Here is a 14,288-nt window from a genome sequence, read left to right on the forward strand (position 1 = left end):
TTGCAGTTCAAGAAAGATCCCTATCATTTGTGAATACGGCAACACAACGAAATGCTGGTAGTGCAAAGCTGAGTGGCAATGACAAACCAGCGTCATTGCACAGAACCTGTCAAATGCATTTACTTAATGATAAAGCAGCTAAGCCCTAGGCGATATGGTTGTGTTATCAGTGGGTTTAGCAGATCTTACAGAAACATGGCTTTGTTAATGTCTATGAGAGATGTTTCACATCTACTACAACAATTCAACCTTCCCGTATAAATGAAATAGAGACCAGGATCCACCTTCTTCTTTTGCTTTCTTTACCCATCTAATTAAACAGCAAAGCAGACATTTAAAAGGGAGAACGGCATTCTGATACCCTTTCTTCAGCTTGTCAATGTGTTATATTACTGGACTAGGTAAGGAGCTGTTTAAAAATCTAACAGTGAAAATAAAAGCTGAGTTGCCGAGTCTGATTTTTCAGGAAAAAAGCCTAAAAAGCACTGAACCTGAAGACTTTGGTGACATTTAGATACACTATTAAATAAAAAACTGTAAAACAGTAAAGACAATAATGACATGCTCTGACTCACTCTGTGCTCAGGTGCTCCAAAGCTACCTCTTTCCTTCTGATTGTATATCTGAGAAGCAAGAAATGTTTGTGTTTGAGTCAGACATGAAGCAACGCAGGATTAACACGTGTCATGTGTGTGTGTTTAGATATTGCATTATAAAGGAGAACACCTAATAACTATACAAAAATGAGTAAATATTATGCTGCAGAGAAAAAAGACTGGACTTATGTCTCTTTCTCCCTGCACTGGGCCAATACAAACTGAGGGTGGACATCAACAGAACAAAAGAAAACATATCCTAGTGTATTTCTTTTTATACCTAAATGGCTCAAAGTGGCCATGGTAGATGGAAGCAACTCAGAATCATGTCTGATGAAAACATACATGAATACAGACTAATATTGTCAGCAAACTTCAAAATAGAATAAGAGAGAAGAAGACATGCTCTTGACTCTATCAGTAAGGACTCCCAACTTAATGTGACAGCTGCTACTATGTTCTCTGGGATACAACAGGGAACACATTCAGAGGTCCCAGTAACCGCAAGATGAACTGACATAGTGGGCAAAAAATTACATCAACAGCCAAAGCCAAAGGTGACATTGTCCTCAGAGAAAAGTCCTTCAGCATTACAGGCAGCTGTTCTATTTCTAGGATTGCTCATGTACTGTATTTTATCTACAAATAAAAAAACCCACAGCGATGATGAGGCAATCAGGATTCCAGAGTGGTCTAACTTCTGTGGCATATTACTGCTACAAAAATGGCATATTACTGCTACAAAGCCTCTTTGAGAAATCCAATTTCCCTTTATTTTTTCTTTTCTTTGCTACCTGATGCTACACTCAAACTCATTCTCCCTGGAAATTTCATTAAATATTTACAGGTTCATCTAAATAAGGACTAACCCTGCTTTACTGCAAGTAAACTTCATACACTGCAGGAAGCTAACCAATTTCAGTGCATCAAATACAAACACTGTGACATGAATGGAATGACAACATAATTCAGGGAAGAACCATCTAAACTAAGTATTAGCAGTGCTCTAATCCAACTAAGGACAACAATTGCAGAATGAGGATCTGCAGCCAGACAAACACATCCAAACCAATGGACTGTGAGAGAAATAGTACAAAATAATCCACCCTGCATTATTTTACAGCAGATAAAACACCACATTGAAATAACCATCTTCTGAAAGAAGCTACCAGAAGGTGAAGAATGCTTCCTACCACCTTTGCCTTTAAGGAAGCCCACAAAATAATCAGGTATCTAAATGTATGGGCAGCAAAATATGCAAGTTAGAAAGTAAAAGAGCACAGATGAAGCTGTTGCAGAAGGAAAGGCAACCATTAATCTTTACAAGTCCAAAACAGCTGAGCCTTATGCACTTTACTGAGCAGATGGAAGGTGGGAAACCTTATATGCAGCCTAATGGGATTCTCTTGTTCCAAAATGCACAGAGGGAAGTGCTGCATGCATGGGACTTCACCGCACGCACACACACACAACCCAGCTCAACAATAAATGGGATGCTACTGTGTGACCTACCACTGTAGGGCAATGAAGCTAGCCGGGAATATATAGGGGCAGTGAAGGATACAGGGAAAAAATGGGCCACACACAAAAATCACACCTTGGTCCACAAATGGAACTCCTCCAAGCGTGCAATTCACCAGGGTGAACACACGGGCAGCCTGTGGGTAATAAAAGAATACATACCAATGCAGGCTAGTATTAGCACATGAAAGCTACTCAGCTGGAAGGAGCGCATCCTTCCAGCACAGACAGATTACTGCTATCTTATGTTGAGCTGGCATGCAAAGCACAGGCTGACCCTAGTGCACTGGCTCTGCCTGTGACAGGGTACTGGGGCTTTTCCAGTGCTCTAATGGAAAAGCTCTCTTTTCCAGCACTTTTCTCCTCAGCCCACATGACCCGGTGTTACACTGCCTGGTTCTGAAGCACTCTGCAGGGTTTGTCTTTTTGTACTCCCACAGATGACACAATCGTGCAGTGCATGGCTGTGAGTGCTGAGAAGGTGAGATTTATGAAAGTCTAAGGCATGTTGAGCAGTAAAATATGCTTCTCAGTGGGCACTGTTTCATGACAGTGGTACTATAATAGCTAGCATCCTCTCTGGCAAACTAAGGTAGCAAAAGTTCAGGGTATCTGCTAGGGAAGGCTGAAATGCATATAGTTATTATGAAGAAGCTTCATATTAATAGCCCCAAAGACTCAAATTTGTGTTTCACACCATGCTACAGCACAGGAGGTCTTGGCAAATACCTTTACCTTAGCCCCTTTCTTCACAACATTTACTCAAACCTAGTTAGCTGAAATCTACATTTCAGTTGTGCGCGTCTGTATAAGCTGACCGTCAGAAATAGGACACTGGGTATCAACAAAATGCTTACAAAACACTAAACAAAAGAAAATGCTTATCCTGAAAGAGCCAAGCATACTCCGTTCCAAGGAGAATCTTCATGGGATCCTGCAACACTGTCTTGTGGAAAACGAGTCCTGTCTGAACAATCGTAACAGAAAGCCCTGTGACCTAATAACCTAGCTATCGAGAGACAGGTACCTGCTCAGGCTGTGATGTAATTTTCCTGTCCTGCCTGTGTAGCACAAGCAACACAGCCATCAGAAAAGTGAAGCAGGATGTGCAAAGCAATGTGGAGATACGCAAGTTTCTCACCGTGCAACAACAGGGCTCTAATGAATTGTTCAGACCAGCCAAACTAACAGCAGCATAAACGAACCTATTAAGCCCACAGTTATGGTAAAATCTTCCAGGATCAAAGTACAACATGCCTCTGGCCTACCCAGAATTGACCTCCAAGACCACCAAAAAACCCACCTTGGTTCTCCTGTCCACCTATCCAACTGAAAGCATTCAAAGAAAACTGACAGCAATTTCTGTTACTCATCTAACAGCTGTGCATTCTTATAGTTGCTGTCATGGCTCAGGGGGAAGCTGGAATGCTCCTGAAACTTAGTGTTATCCCTAGTGAAAAGGCTATGACAAATAGCAGTGCGGTACTAAAGATCAAGCAGCAAAAACCCCATAGAAATCTGCACTGCACAGGGCAGAAATTGTTCCATAATTTGGTGTTATTACATAGTCTGCTCCTTCTCCTAATGAGCTTAATGGCATCTGGAAAAAGACAGCATAGCTCTAGCTATTGTGCTGAAGATAATGGACAATGGTCCTGCAGGATAGCAGCACTACTAGTCTATAGATCAATCGTATGGCAGAAGGGACCATTGTGACCATGCAGCTTTTCTTCCTGTGCAACAATAAAGCTGTATGACTTTCTGAAAGAATTATTGTTTGACCTATTATCTGCCTGTTGGGCAGGCACATTATCCTGAATAAGCAATTTCCAGTGATAGAATATCCAGTAGAGTCTTTAGGTAAATCGCTTCAGTGATTAATTTGTCTCATCATTAAATTTTTACAAAGTTTTTCTGATTTTATATTTGTCTGGCTTCAATGCCAAACACTTCACTGCTCTTACACATTGCCTGCTGGAGCCCTTTTGCTCCCCATATAACTATCACACTGGGTGAGCATGTTACCAGTTAGTTTTCATCTTGCAAAGACTGAATGAGGTCTGTGATTCCAGGATAACAACTTCCTAACATTGTTCAAACACTGCAATGTATCAATTGTCCTTCCTGAAAACTGGTTGTCAGAAACCTGGATTTCTGGCTAAACTACATTCACTTTTCTGGAACAACTCACAAGTGCTTCCCAATCAAAACATACCTCAGATACACTTGGTGATATTGGGACCAATAGATAAAGTCTGACAACGACAAGAAGTGCCAACACCTCACAGAAGTATGGATCCAATCTAGTTCTGCACCAGAAACTGCTGCTTCAAATGGAAACGTACAAAGATCTCTTGCTTTCTCCAAAGCTTTCAGCAGGGCCTCTCTCCTATGGTGAACCAAAACCTATGACTTCACAGCTTTTTGCTTTTTTAAAAATATCCTGACCTTCCTCTGGAGAACACTTCAATAATTGATTTTTTGGCAATTGGCAGGATTTCTGCCAGCTTGGGCGAGCTCATTATTTCTGCAGCAGTGTTAGCAGCAGCAACAGACAAGCTGTGATCTCTGAGACTGGGGCATTAGCAACTTGGGAACTAATCTGCTCTCTTCTTACACCTGTGTACAGTCTAGTGTTGTACAGCAAATTTGTAGCAGAATGAGGAAAAGGGGAAGATCTTATAAACACAATGGCATGACAGGGGATTCAGCAAAAGTGTTCTATCATAGAAAGCAAAATGGAAGGATACATTAAAATGAACTAGAATAACCTTGCTTATACAGATAAACAGGCATTCATATATGCAAGTCAAAATAAGTCAGAAATATGGTCTAGGCATCTCTTAGACTGCAGACAGCTGAGGTGGTTTCATCTTGTTTAGTCACTGTGATGACAGGTCTACCAACATCTCTCCAAGTTCGACTGCTCTATCATCACACATTCAAGCTTGAGTGCGCTGGTTCACACAAACACACACTACACCCTGAGATAAACTAATTTAACAAATTGCCACCCAATACTATCCACAGGTTACAGAGATTCCCCAGGGCCTGGATCAGACACTATTGAACTTCCATTACAGCAAACCAGTCATTCCAGGCAAACATCTGCAAGTGACCTTCCTGGCACGCAACACAGCCCTTTCAATACCAGAGAGGATGGCAAGCAAACTGGTGGACTACAAACAAGGTCTTGGGATTCCCACTGAATTCGTGGCATGGCCACAAAAAGCCAGCAAATAGATCCAAAATGAAACCCCACACTGCAGTATGTCGTGAGCTTTGAAGACAACAAACTCCATTCTCCTCTGTAAGGACATGTGATCGTGTGCTTTCATTGCTTGTTGCTGACAAGGAGCCGAAGTGCTAGCATAGGTCACAGCAAATAAATTCTTCCAAGGGCTTTTCACTACCTTAACAGTAAAAAAGTTCCACCATTAAGGTTTAGAAGAAAGCCAGGAACTCAGAAGTCTCTAGCCAGCATTGTCATAGCTTCATGTAGGACTGCAGAAAAAAACTTTATCCTGAACAGCAGTCTATAATTCATTTTATTTTTTTTATACAATACTTCAATTTGCTGAAGTTTACTGCATTTATTTATGAATGTACCATTACACTATTTTCTGTGTTTTGAACTGCTATCATACAGACTAAGGCTTTTCTGCTTGACAATCTCCATTTTGTCACGAGGGCAGACCTGGGAGAAGGGCTGAGGAGATTTCAGCAGCAGCTGTGCAACCTATCACAACGGGCAGTGTCTGCACCCGGCTGAAGAGGGACACAACACGCTTTCAGCTTACAGAAGTGTGATTTTTCTAAGCAGAAGGATGGTGTGGTATGAAATCTGGTGACCCAAAGCTCTGTCACATTACTGTTTATGTCTGTAGAGATACAGTGTCTGCTCCTGAGCACTGCTAACTGCAAAGAGCAGTCACTGTGTTTTCAAGCCATTAGCAGAGTCTTGGCTCACAGATTTGGGTGAGTTGGCAGCTCAGCTTTATGTTGTATTATTGTGATACAAAAAGAGCCATTAAGACCCGTGTTTTACATTTCTCAAAATATACAGTATAGTTGCTTCACCTCTTGAAAATATGCTCCTTTACCAGCATCCTCCTCCTTTCTTTTCTACTCCAGAGTAGGAATTGTGTTTGCCACTTCATTTCCTATTTCAGCCGTATAAAAAAAGATAAGAAGATTGTTCTTGTGCTCACCCCTTACACACGCCCCACCACCGCTTTCCAACAGGAAAAGAGCTGCTGCCCTCCCATTCTGCATGAAACTCTCCGATATCCAGTTTCCAATGCGGAATTGCCAGTGGGTCCCAGGGTGTTTCAGCCTGTTTTGGTACAAGCTTTTCCCTGCACTGTGATGAGCAGCCATGCAAGAACCTGAAGCAGCCTGGCATTACACCTGGGAGGACTTCAAAGGGGACTAGTCAGGTGAGAAAATATAACTCACATGAGTAAAAGCTTCTACCACTGGGCACTTCCCCCTGTTTTTAGTGTATTTCCACACAGAATGACAGCTTTCAGTGGACCATTTTAGAAGTGTAAATTCAGCTCTTGCTTCCAATATGAGGTTTGGGGCTCATAGCTTAAGATCTGCTTGCTGCATACCTTTATTTATCCCACATCTGAGACCAGTCTTACTGGATGGTAACGCATAGTGGAAAATGCAGGAACAAAAGTCCACATTAGATACAGCACATTCTCATTTACAGAAGCAAAGGTAAAAATGTAGAAGTTAGAGCAAAGTGGAAAAAACCCCAACATTTATTCAACACTATTGACTCTGTGTCTTACCTTCCTATGGGTCCCAGATCTCCTGAGTCCTGGCTGCCTGCATCACTGGGTGTGCTCACTGATTTCGAAGAGGGAGACATAGGGGTTGGGACTAAATAATGAAAATAACAGGTATCCCATGTTAACACATGCAGCGACTGCACTGATGAAGAGCAGTGTCAGACAAATCAAAACCAATGGACCAAAATGATAGTGGATGAATGAGTAGGAGAGTTTGAAATGGTGAAAGCAAATAAGGAAGGACAGAAAAAGAAAAGGAAGAGAGTCAAGTGAATTTTAAGTCTTTTGGAAGTGTTAAAACTGACATGAACTTAGACAGGACTGAAAGCCCAATGGGAATCTAAAGCTAAAGGAGACATCTGTGGAAATAAAATAGATGTGTTTTCTTCAGTATAGTTTCAAGTTGACTTGCAGAAGATTTTAAAGGTATGAAGAAGTATCAGGGGCTCACCTCATCAAAAACTAAGTGAACTCTTCTGGTAAATTCATGTAGGCAATAGAACAAGCATACTTTCAAAATTCTGAATTTAAATCAAAAGCCAGTGTCCACTAGATATGGTCTAAGGCTGCAGTGTGGAAATGACATCAAAAATAAAAGCTAAATAAGAAAATCCAGCTAAGTTAAAATCATTTCCCAAAGATGGTGAGAATACACATTAGTTTGCTTAGTGACCATGTTTTCTTAAGTAATTTAGGTCATATAAAATTTCCGTTTTGGGTGGGACATGATTTCAACATGCAAGGCGAAGTTTCCCTTGGTTTATGATACCATTTGCCCAAGCTCTAGAAATGATTTTCTTTTTGGCTTGCCAGGGCTTTTGAAGCATATTTCATGCAAAGGCAGTTTTTTTTCCTGAAACAGGAAAGGAAGTTCATAGCTCAAGGTCAGCCCGAGTTAAAGCTCTTCAGCAAGGAAAATAATAAATAAAAAAGGAAAAATATCCTGATTTCTTTTAAAATGGTTTCTCAAAAACATTTAAAATGCAGAGATGGCTCCAGTGAAGATTTAATGCAAATATTCTTCAAAGCAGCCACATTGAATAAAACACAAAAAGGGGTTTTAATGCAAGAGTGAAGTTTCCCATTTGGTTTAAATCATGTGCATTTCCTTTTGTAGTTTTAACAGAATAAAACTTTAAACTATTTTGTTATGCTCCATAATGTATAATGACAGACCTGTCAAGAGATTTGGATTTTCCATGTGGTCAAACATTTCATGCAGACTGTCTCTACAGACCATCACAGAAATGACTGCAGCATGAAAAGTGAATTCATCTTCGTGACAGCCCTTTGGCAGGTTACAGGTATGTCACAGTTGTTTATATATTCCACATTCACAGTGGGATCTGGGTATCATGTATGTGAAGGCAGAATTAAACCCTCCTTTGTATATTAATTGTGAGTGTATATATGGGGAATGAGAGAGGACGAAATACCATTGTTTAGCCAAAATGAATCATCTTATATGTAAATATTTTCACTTTGTTTTGACAGTATCAAATACAAAAGAGCTAAGATATGATAATTTGCTACATGAATATATGTGTTTAGCTAATATAATAAGGAAATATATCCTCATTTTTAGATTAAAAATTAGTATTTAAAATGCCAGAACATTAAAAATGTATGTGATTTTATAGTACCACAATACAATTTACAAAGCATATTTTATGATAAATAAAAATAACCTAACTGCTACTTTTCAGACAGTTCTTCTGAAGTTGTATTTAAAAGCTTCAGTCACTATATCATAAATTATAAAAATAGTTAAGTTTTCTTAATAAATGTTGCTTGATGTAAGTTATGAATTGAAATCCCCATTCAGAATGGCACAATCTACTTGCATATGCACCCAAGCATGTGTATAGGGTGCTTTCCTAAATCAACGTTTCAGCATTTTGTCAAATTTGGAGTTTTCCCTAAATATCACAGAGCAAGAATATCTAGGGGTAAAATCTAGATTCAGCCCCAATGAATTCAATGACAGGGCTTGATATCTCCAGAGGGGCCAATATTTCAGCTACAACAGTGAGAGGAAAGGAAGGAAGGGAAGGAAGAAGGGAAGGAAGGAAGGGAAGGAAGGAAGGGAAGGAAGAAGGGAAGGAAGAAGGGAAGGAAGAAGGGAAGGAAGAAGGGAAGGAAGAAGGGAAGGAAGAAGGGAAGGAAGAAGGGAAGGAAGAAGGGAAGGAAGAAGGGAAGGAAGAAGGGAAGGAAGAAGGGAAGGAAGAAGGGAAGGAAGAAGGGAAGGAAGAAGGGAAGGAAGAAGGGAAGGAAGAAGGGAAGGAAGAAGGGAAGGAAGAAGGGAAGGAAGAAGGGAAGGAAGAAGGGAAGGAAGAAGGGAAGGAAGAAGGGAAGGAAGAAGGGAAGGAAGAAGGGAAGGAAGAAGGGAAGGAAGAAGGGAAGGAAGAAGGGAAGGAAGAAGGGAAGGAAGAAGGGAAGGAAGAAGGGAAGGAAGAAGGGAAGGAAGAAGGGAAGGAAGAAGGGAAGGAAGAAGGGAAGGAAGAAGGGAAGGAAGAAGGGAAGGAAGAAGGGAAGGAAGAAGGGAAGGAAGAAGGGAAGGAAGAAGGGAAGGAAGAAGGGAAGGAAGAAGGGAAGGAAGAAGGGAAGGAAGAAGGGAAGGAAGAAGGGAAGGAAGAAGGGAAGGAAGAAGGGAAGGAAGAAGGGAAGGAAGAAGGGAAGGAAGAAGGGAAGGAAGAAGGGAAGGAAGAAGGGAAGGAAGAAGGGAAGGAAGAAGGGAAGGAAGAAGGGAAGGAAGAAGGGAAGGAAGAAGGGAAGGAAGAAGGGAAGGAAGAAGGGAAGGAAGAAGGGAAGGAAGAAGGGAAGGAAGAAGGGAAGGAAGAAGGGAAGGAAGAAGGGAAGGAAGAAGGGAAGGAAGAAGGGAAGGAAGAAGGGAAGGAAGAAGGGAAGGAAGAAGGGAAGGAAGAAGGGAAGGAAGAAGGGAAGGAAGAAGGGAAGGAAGAAGGGAAGGAAGAAGGGAAGGAAGAAGGGAAGGAAGAAGGGAAGGAAGAAGGGAAGGAAGAAGGGAAGGAAGAAGGGAAGGAAGAAGGGAAGGAAGAAGGGAAGGAAGAAGGGAAGGAAGAAGGGAAGGAAGAAGGGAAGGAAGAAGGGAAGGAAGAAGGGAAGGAAGAAGGGAAGGAAGAAGGGAAGGAAGAAGGGAAGGAAGAAGGGAAGGAAGAAGGGAAGGAAGAAGGGAAGGAAGAAGGGAAGGAAAGGAAGAAGGGAAGGAAGAAGGGAAGGAAGGGAAGGAAAGGAAGAAGGGAAGGAAGGGAAGGAAAGGAAGAAGGGAAGGAAGGGAAGGAAAGGAAATTTTAGGGCCACCCAATAAGTGAGACAGAACTTAAGCAAGGTAACCAATATTCAGATACCATAAACTTTGCCACATGTATTTTTAAATCGAGGACTTCAGATTCTAGAACTGAAACATCAAAACCAAAACAGAGGCTGAGCTCATGAAACCAGAGCTAAAATCTAAAATAATGATCCGATGATAAGCTTTTTGCTAATTGTGATTTGTCTTTTTATTTTCCCTCTCCAGTTTTGCTTGATTTTAAAAGAAAATCAATAGGAGAACCCACTCCTCGCTCCTCCTTCCTTAGCAAATGCTTAATCTGAATTTTTGAAACAAAACTTGGGGCTAATGAAGTACAGCATTTGTAATAATATTTTGTGGGTCATCAGAGAGATGTGAGAAAAGATAAAACAGTCCATCAGAAAAGAAATCACTGCTGCTATGCAAACCCAACCTGCATTATGTTCACAAGAATTTCCTGGAGAAATGAAACAGATGTTTTTGGCAATGACGGGTACTCAAAATGCCATGAGCTGGTATATGTGAATGGTATGGCAGGCATTCAAACAGAAGAGTTCACTTCACTAATACAGCCAAAAATCAAAAAAGCCAAGCATGCTTTAATAGAAAGAACACATTTGTGGCAGAGCTGAATGCTTTACAGTGTGCTTCTCTCAAATACCTAGAGGTGGTTCTGGGGATATACCAATGCTCTGTAACAAAGCTTCTGTCTCTCTTCTTTTGCGGTCTAGGTCAGAATCTTCCTGAGCTGGCTCCTTTTTTTGCTGTAGATCAGCCTGATTTAAAACAAACAGAGAAGTTTCATCCACATATAATCAGCTCTAGCAATTACATGTATGGAAAGTATTTATATGCACCACCGCTTAGGTACACTTTGAAATTTACTTAGATACATGGGAAAACTGAACTTTGCAAGGAGGTCTTACAGCACACTGATGGATATCTTCTGCCTCTCATCAGATGCAACTTATTTAGCTAATTCAAAAGCTATCCATAAAATAATAGGTAACATTACCCTGAATAAAAACGGTCCCTTCCTACTTCCTCCAGGATCAAGGAATGAAACTCCATTGGACTTCAGTGATGTGGCTTAAGGACCTATACATTTCGTCCCAAGCACTTGTTGGCAATAAAAATCCTTTCTCGTAAACTTCAACATCTAACAGGAACAAAGGAAAGGACTAATGTGTCTAGAATTTTGGCAGCACTGGGCACCAACAGCCAAAACTAATGGTCCACAAGACTGTTCCTTCTTTGCTTAGGTATCTATAGCTCCTTGGAGCTTCTACACATCAGCCTCCTCCTCCTCTGGTCTACTGAGACCTAGAAAGAGGAGGAGCATCAACATCTGCATTATCCCAAATCCCTTATATTTGGCTCATCATTCCCCAGTTTAGTAGGGTGAAAGGAAAACATCAATACCCCAGCCTAGTGGTTAGAGCACTCCACTGAAAAAAACCAGCTTGCAGCCCTTCTCCCAAGCAGATGAGGGAACTGAACCCATGTCCCACTTTGTAGTCCATTGCAGTAATCAGTAATGCAAGTAAAACAAAATGTAAGTGGTCATGTCTATCATTTTGTCATGTCTTAAACACAGCAATGCCAGCACAGTTCTTATAGAGAATGTCTGGAGCCATCTACCTCTATATTTCGGACCTAAGGCTGAAACTAAATCAGCTGACCCTATCTAGCCTTCACACAGAGAGGTTTCCCCTTCTGCTGAAACCAGACAGTGCATCAAAGAAGACTGCCACAGCACCTCAGCCTGGTGTTGATGTTGGTGCTGGCACAACAGAAAACCTTGAAGTTCGGAAGTATCTCCATGTTCGCCAGTTTGGACCCAGGCAGGATGCAGAAGAACATTGCTTTTACAGCCAAAGTTCAGGCATATCCCTGTGCTCAGCTCTTCCCATGAGCTAGCCTGAAGTATCTCACAGTACGTAGGGCTGTAGACAACTCTTTACACCAGTGTGTGTGGCTAAGCACCTACGTGAATGTTAGATCTCACTCCCGGAGGCCATCAGGCATCCCAGTGCTCCCCATTTACGGCACCACAGTTAGGCACCGCAGCATAATCTGCAGAGCTGGGTGTCCCGAGCTGGATCTGGTTATCAGGGCCAATGGAAAGTTCCAAACACCACAAGATCTCCACGAGGCATAAAATCAGAGCCAGGGGACAAAGGAAAGGACTTAATAGCTTCCTCAAGTCATTAGCTTGGCTCCCTTCCCTCTAATTCATTAACAGGCTAGTAATGAACACTGAAAATGTCAACATTTAAAGTTCTGCTTACAGAGGACTCCCCTAGTGACTCCAGGAGCCTCACTTGGGGGGTGGGGTGTGTGTGGGTGGGTAGTGCATGCTGGTAATTGCACAAAAATGGCTCAAATGAAACAAGATTAAAACAGAGAACATTGGAATGCTGATTTCTTGGATCACATCACATTTCCACAGTAATTCCATGAAATTCATGTACAATATTAAAGTGTCAGTTTAAAAGGAAACCAGTTATTAGTAAAGGATAACAGGTGCTTTAAACTATAGTAAGTGTTGACATTTGAAGGAAAGGAAACATAATCACTTAATGCTTCTCTGACTTTGCATGAAAATGAATATCCACTCCCTGTCAATTCTCACCTCTATTCCGCTAAGTGACTGAATAAAATGAAGTACAAACCCCTTAATGAAAAACCTAATGCATATTGTCAAGGACAAATAAACTAATATGTCAATCAAATTTTAACAGAACTGAAAGATGCACCCATGCCAGCAGATGAAAATGCAATTGCAATTATGTTTTACTTTACTGGAGAATAATAATTGTAAATCTGTTACCTTAGCTAGTAATCAAACTAGTCTTCGGAGTACAAAAATACATATTTAGATTGTAATGGCTTGAAAAAAATGTGAGCCCTCTTTCTGTCTTTCCCCCGCTCTCCACTCCCTTTCCATTGAAGGAGAGCCCAGGAAAAAGCATTGTGGCAAACCAATTTTTCTTTCTACACACACATACACATCATGTTGTCTAAACTGTTGTCATCTGACAGTGCGTTGGTTTGAAAAGCAATTCCTTCACCCCAACTTTCTTGACTAAAAATAAGCATTTTGATTTTAAGGTCAGATTGATGTGAGTTTGAGAATCTCATTCCACATGACAGATACCTAGGGGTATACAATACTGAGATGTCAAAACCTCAGCAAGCCCTTTCTGCAAGTATGAGCTATCTAAAAGGCATTTTTGCATATTTACCTCTTTCTTCTTCCTTTCTTCCTCCTTCCGTTTCTTTTCTTCTCTTATCTGAGCCAAACGCTGCTTTTTGCGCTCAAGTTCTGCTTTTAAATCACTTTTGTCTGACATCTTGACTCTGCTGGAAAAAGATTTATGGAAACCAAGTTGAAACCAGAATTAAATGTTTTCCCTATTTACTGAAAAAAGATACTGAATTATATCAAAAACAGTGCTTCTAATATTTCTACAAATATATTTCTATATAAATGCTGGCCCTTGGATTATACTGACATTGTAGACAGCAGGACGTTTGTTTCACAATTTTTATTTCTTGAAATTAGACCAGAAAAATCACTGAATATTGAATATATTTTCAAAGGACCTTCCTTAGAAAACTACCTTCACGAAGCAAACACATTTTAGCCTGCTGTTCAAAATAATGCTCTAATGGTTTTACACACTGAAACTAATGTCCTTTTCATTTTCAGCAGCTTCGGCAGCTCTGCCGGACTGAGTCCCAGATCCACGAATGGATTTCAATTTTAAGTACGAGAACAAAATCTGTCCCAAACAGCCCCACCCATCTTAGACAAGTAATAATTTTACTCCCAAAAATTGGAAATATGATAGCTTTTACTTTGGCAGGTGCCTCGAATGGCTGCCATCCCAGGGTCCCCACTGTCGTACTGGTATAGCCCCATGCAGACCCCCAGCTCAGTCTCAATATCCTTCACACATTCACCCCTCCAGGGAGAACTCTCACCAAGCTACAGGCTATCCTGCATGAGAATCTCCTCCACCTTTTGCAGGGAAAGCTGGGCTATTCCCCCCA

General features: G+C 41.1%; 1 protein-coding gene across 9 annotated transcripts in view; it reads right to left on the reverse strand.

Annotated features, from left to right (window-relative positions):
* Positions 1–14,288, reverse strand: part of DYNC1I1 (dynein cytoplasmic 1 intermediate chain 1) — a 194,532-nt gene that overhangs the window by 164,854 nt on the left and 15,390 nt on the right. For 4 of the 9 annotated variants that reach the window (XM_056337762.1, XM_056337765.1, XM_056337759.1 and 1 more), the window contains 3 exons: positions 13,478–13,595; positions 10,891–11,005; positions 6,920–7,061 (listed from right to left, as the gene is read on the reverse strand). In XM_056337762.1, coding sequence (XP_056193737.1) covers positions 6,920–7,061; positions 10,891–11,005; positions 13,478–13,585 — 365 coding nt within the window. In that variant the 5' untranslated portion in view covers positions 13,586–13,595. The remainder of the gene's footprint in view (positions 1–6,919; positions 7,062–10,890; positions 11,006–13,477; positions 13,596–14,288) is intronic. The other 5 variants (XM_056337768.1, XM_056337766.1, XM_056337764.1 and 2 more) reach the window with 3 other exon arrangements.

Source organism: Falco biarmicus, chromosome 4, assembly GCF_023638135.1.
Source record: "Falco biarmicus isolate bFalBia1 chromosome 4, bFalBia1.pri, whole genome shotgun sequence".
NCBI lineage: Eukaryota > Metazoa > Chordata > Aves > Falconiformes > Falconidae > Falco > Falco biarmicus.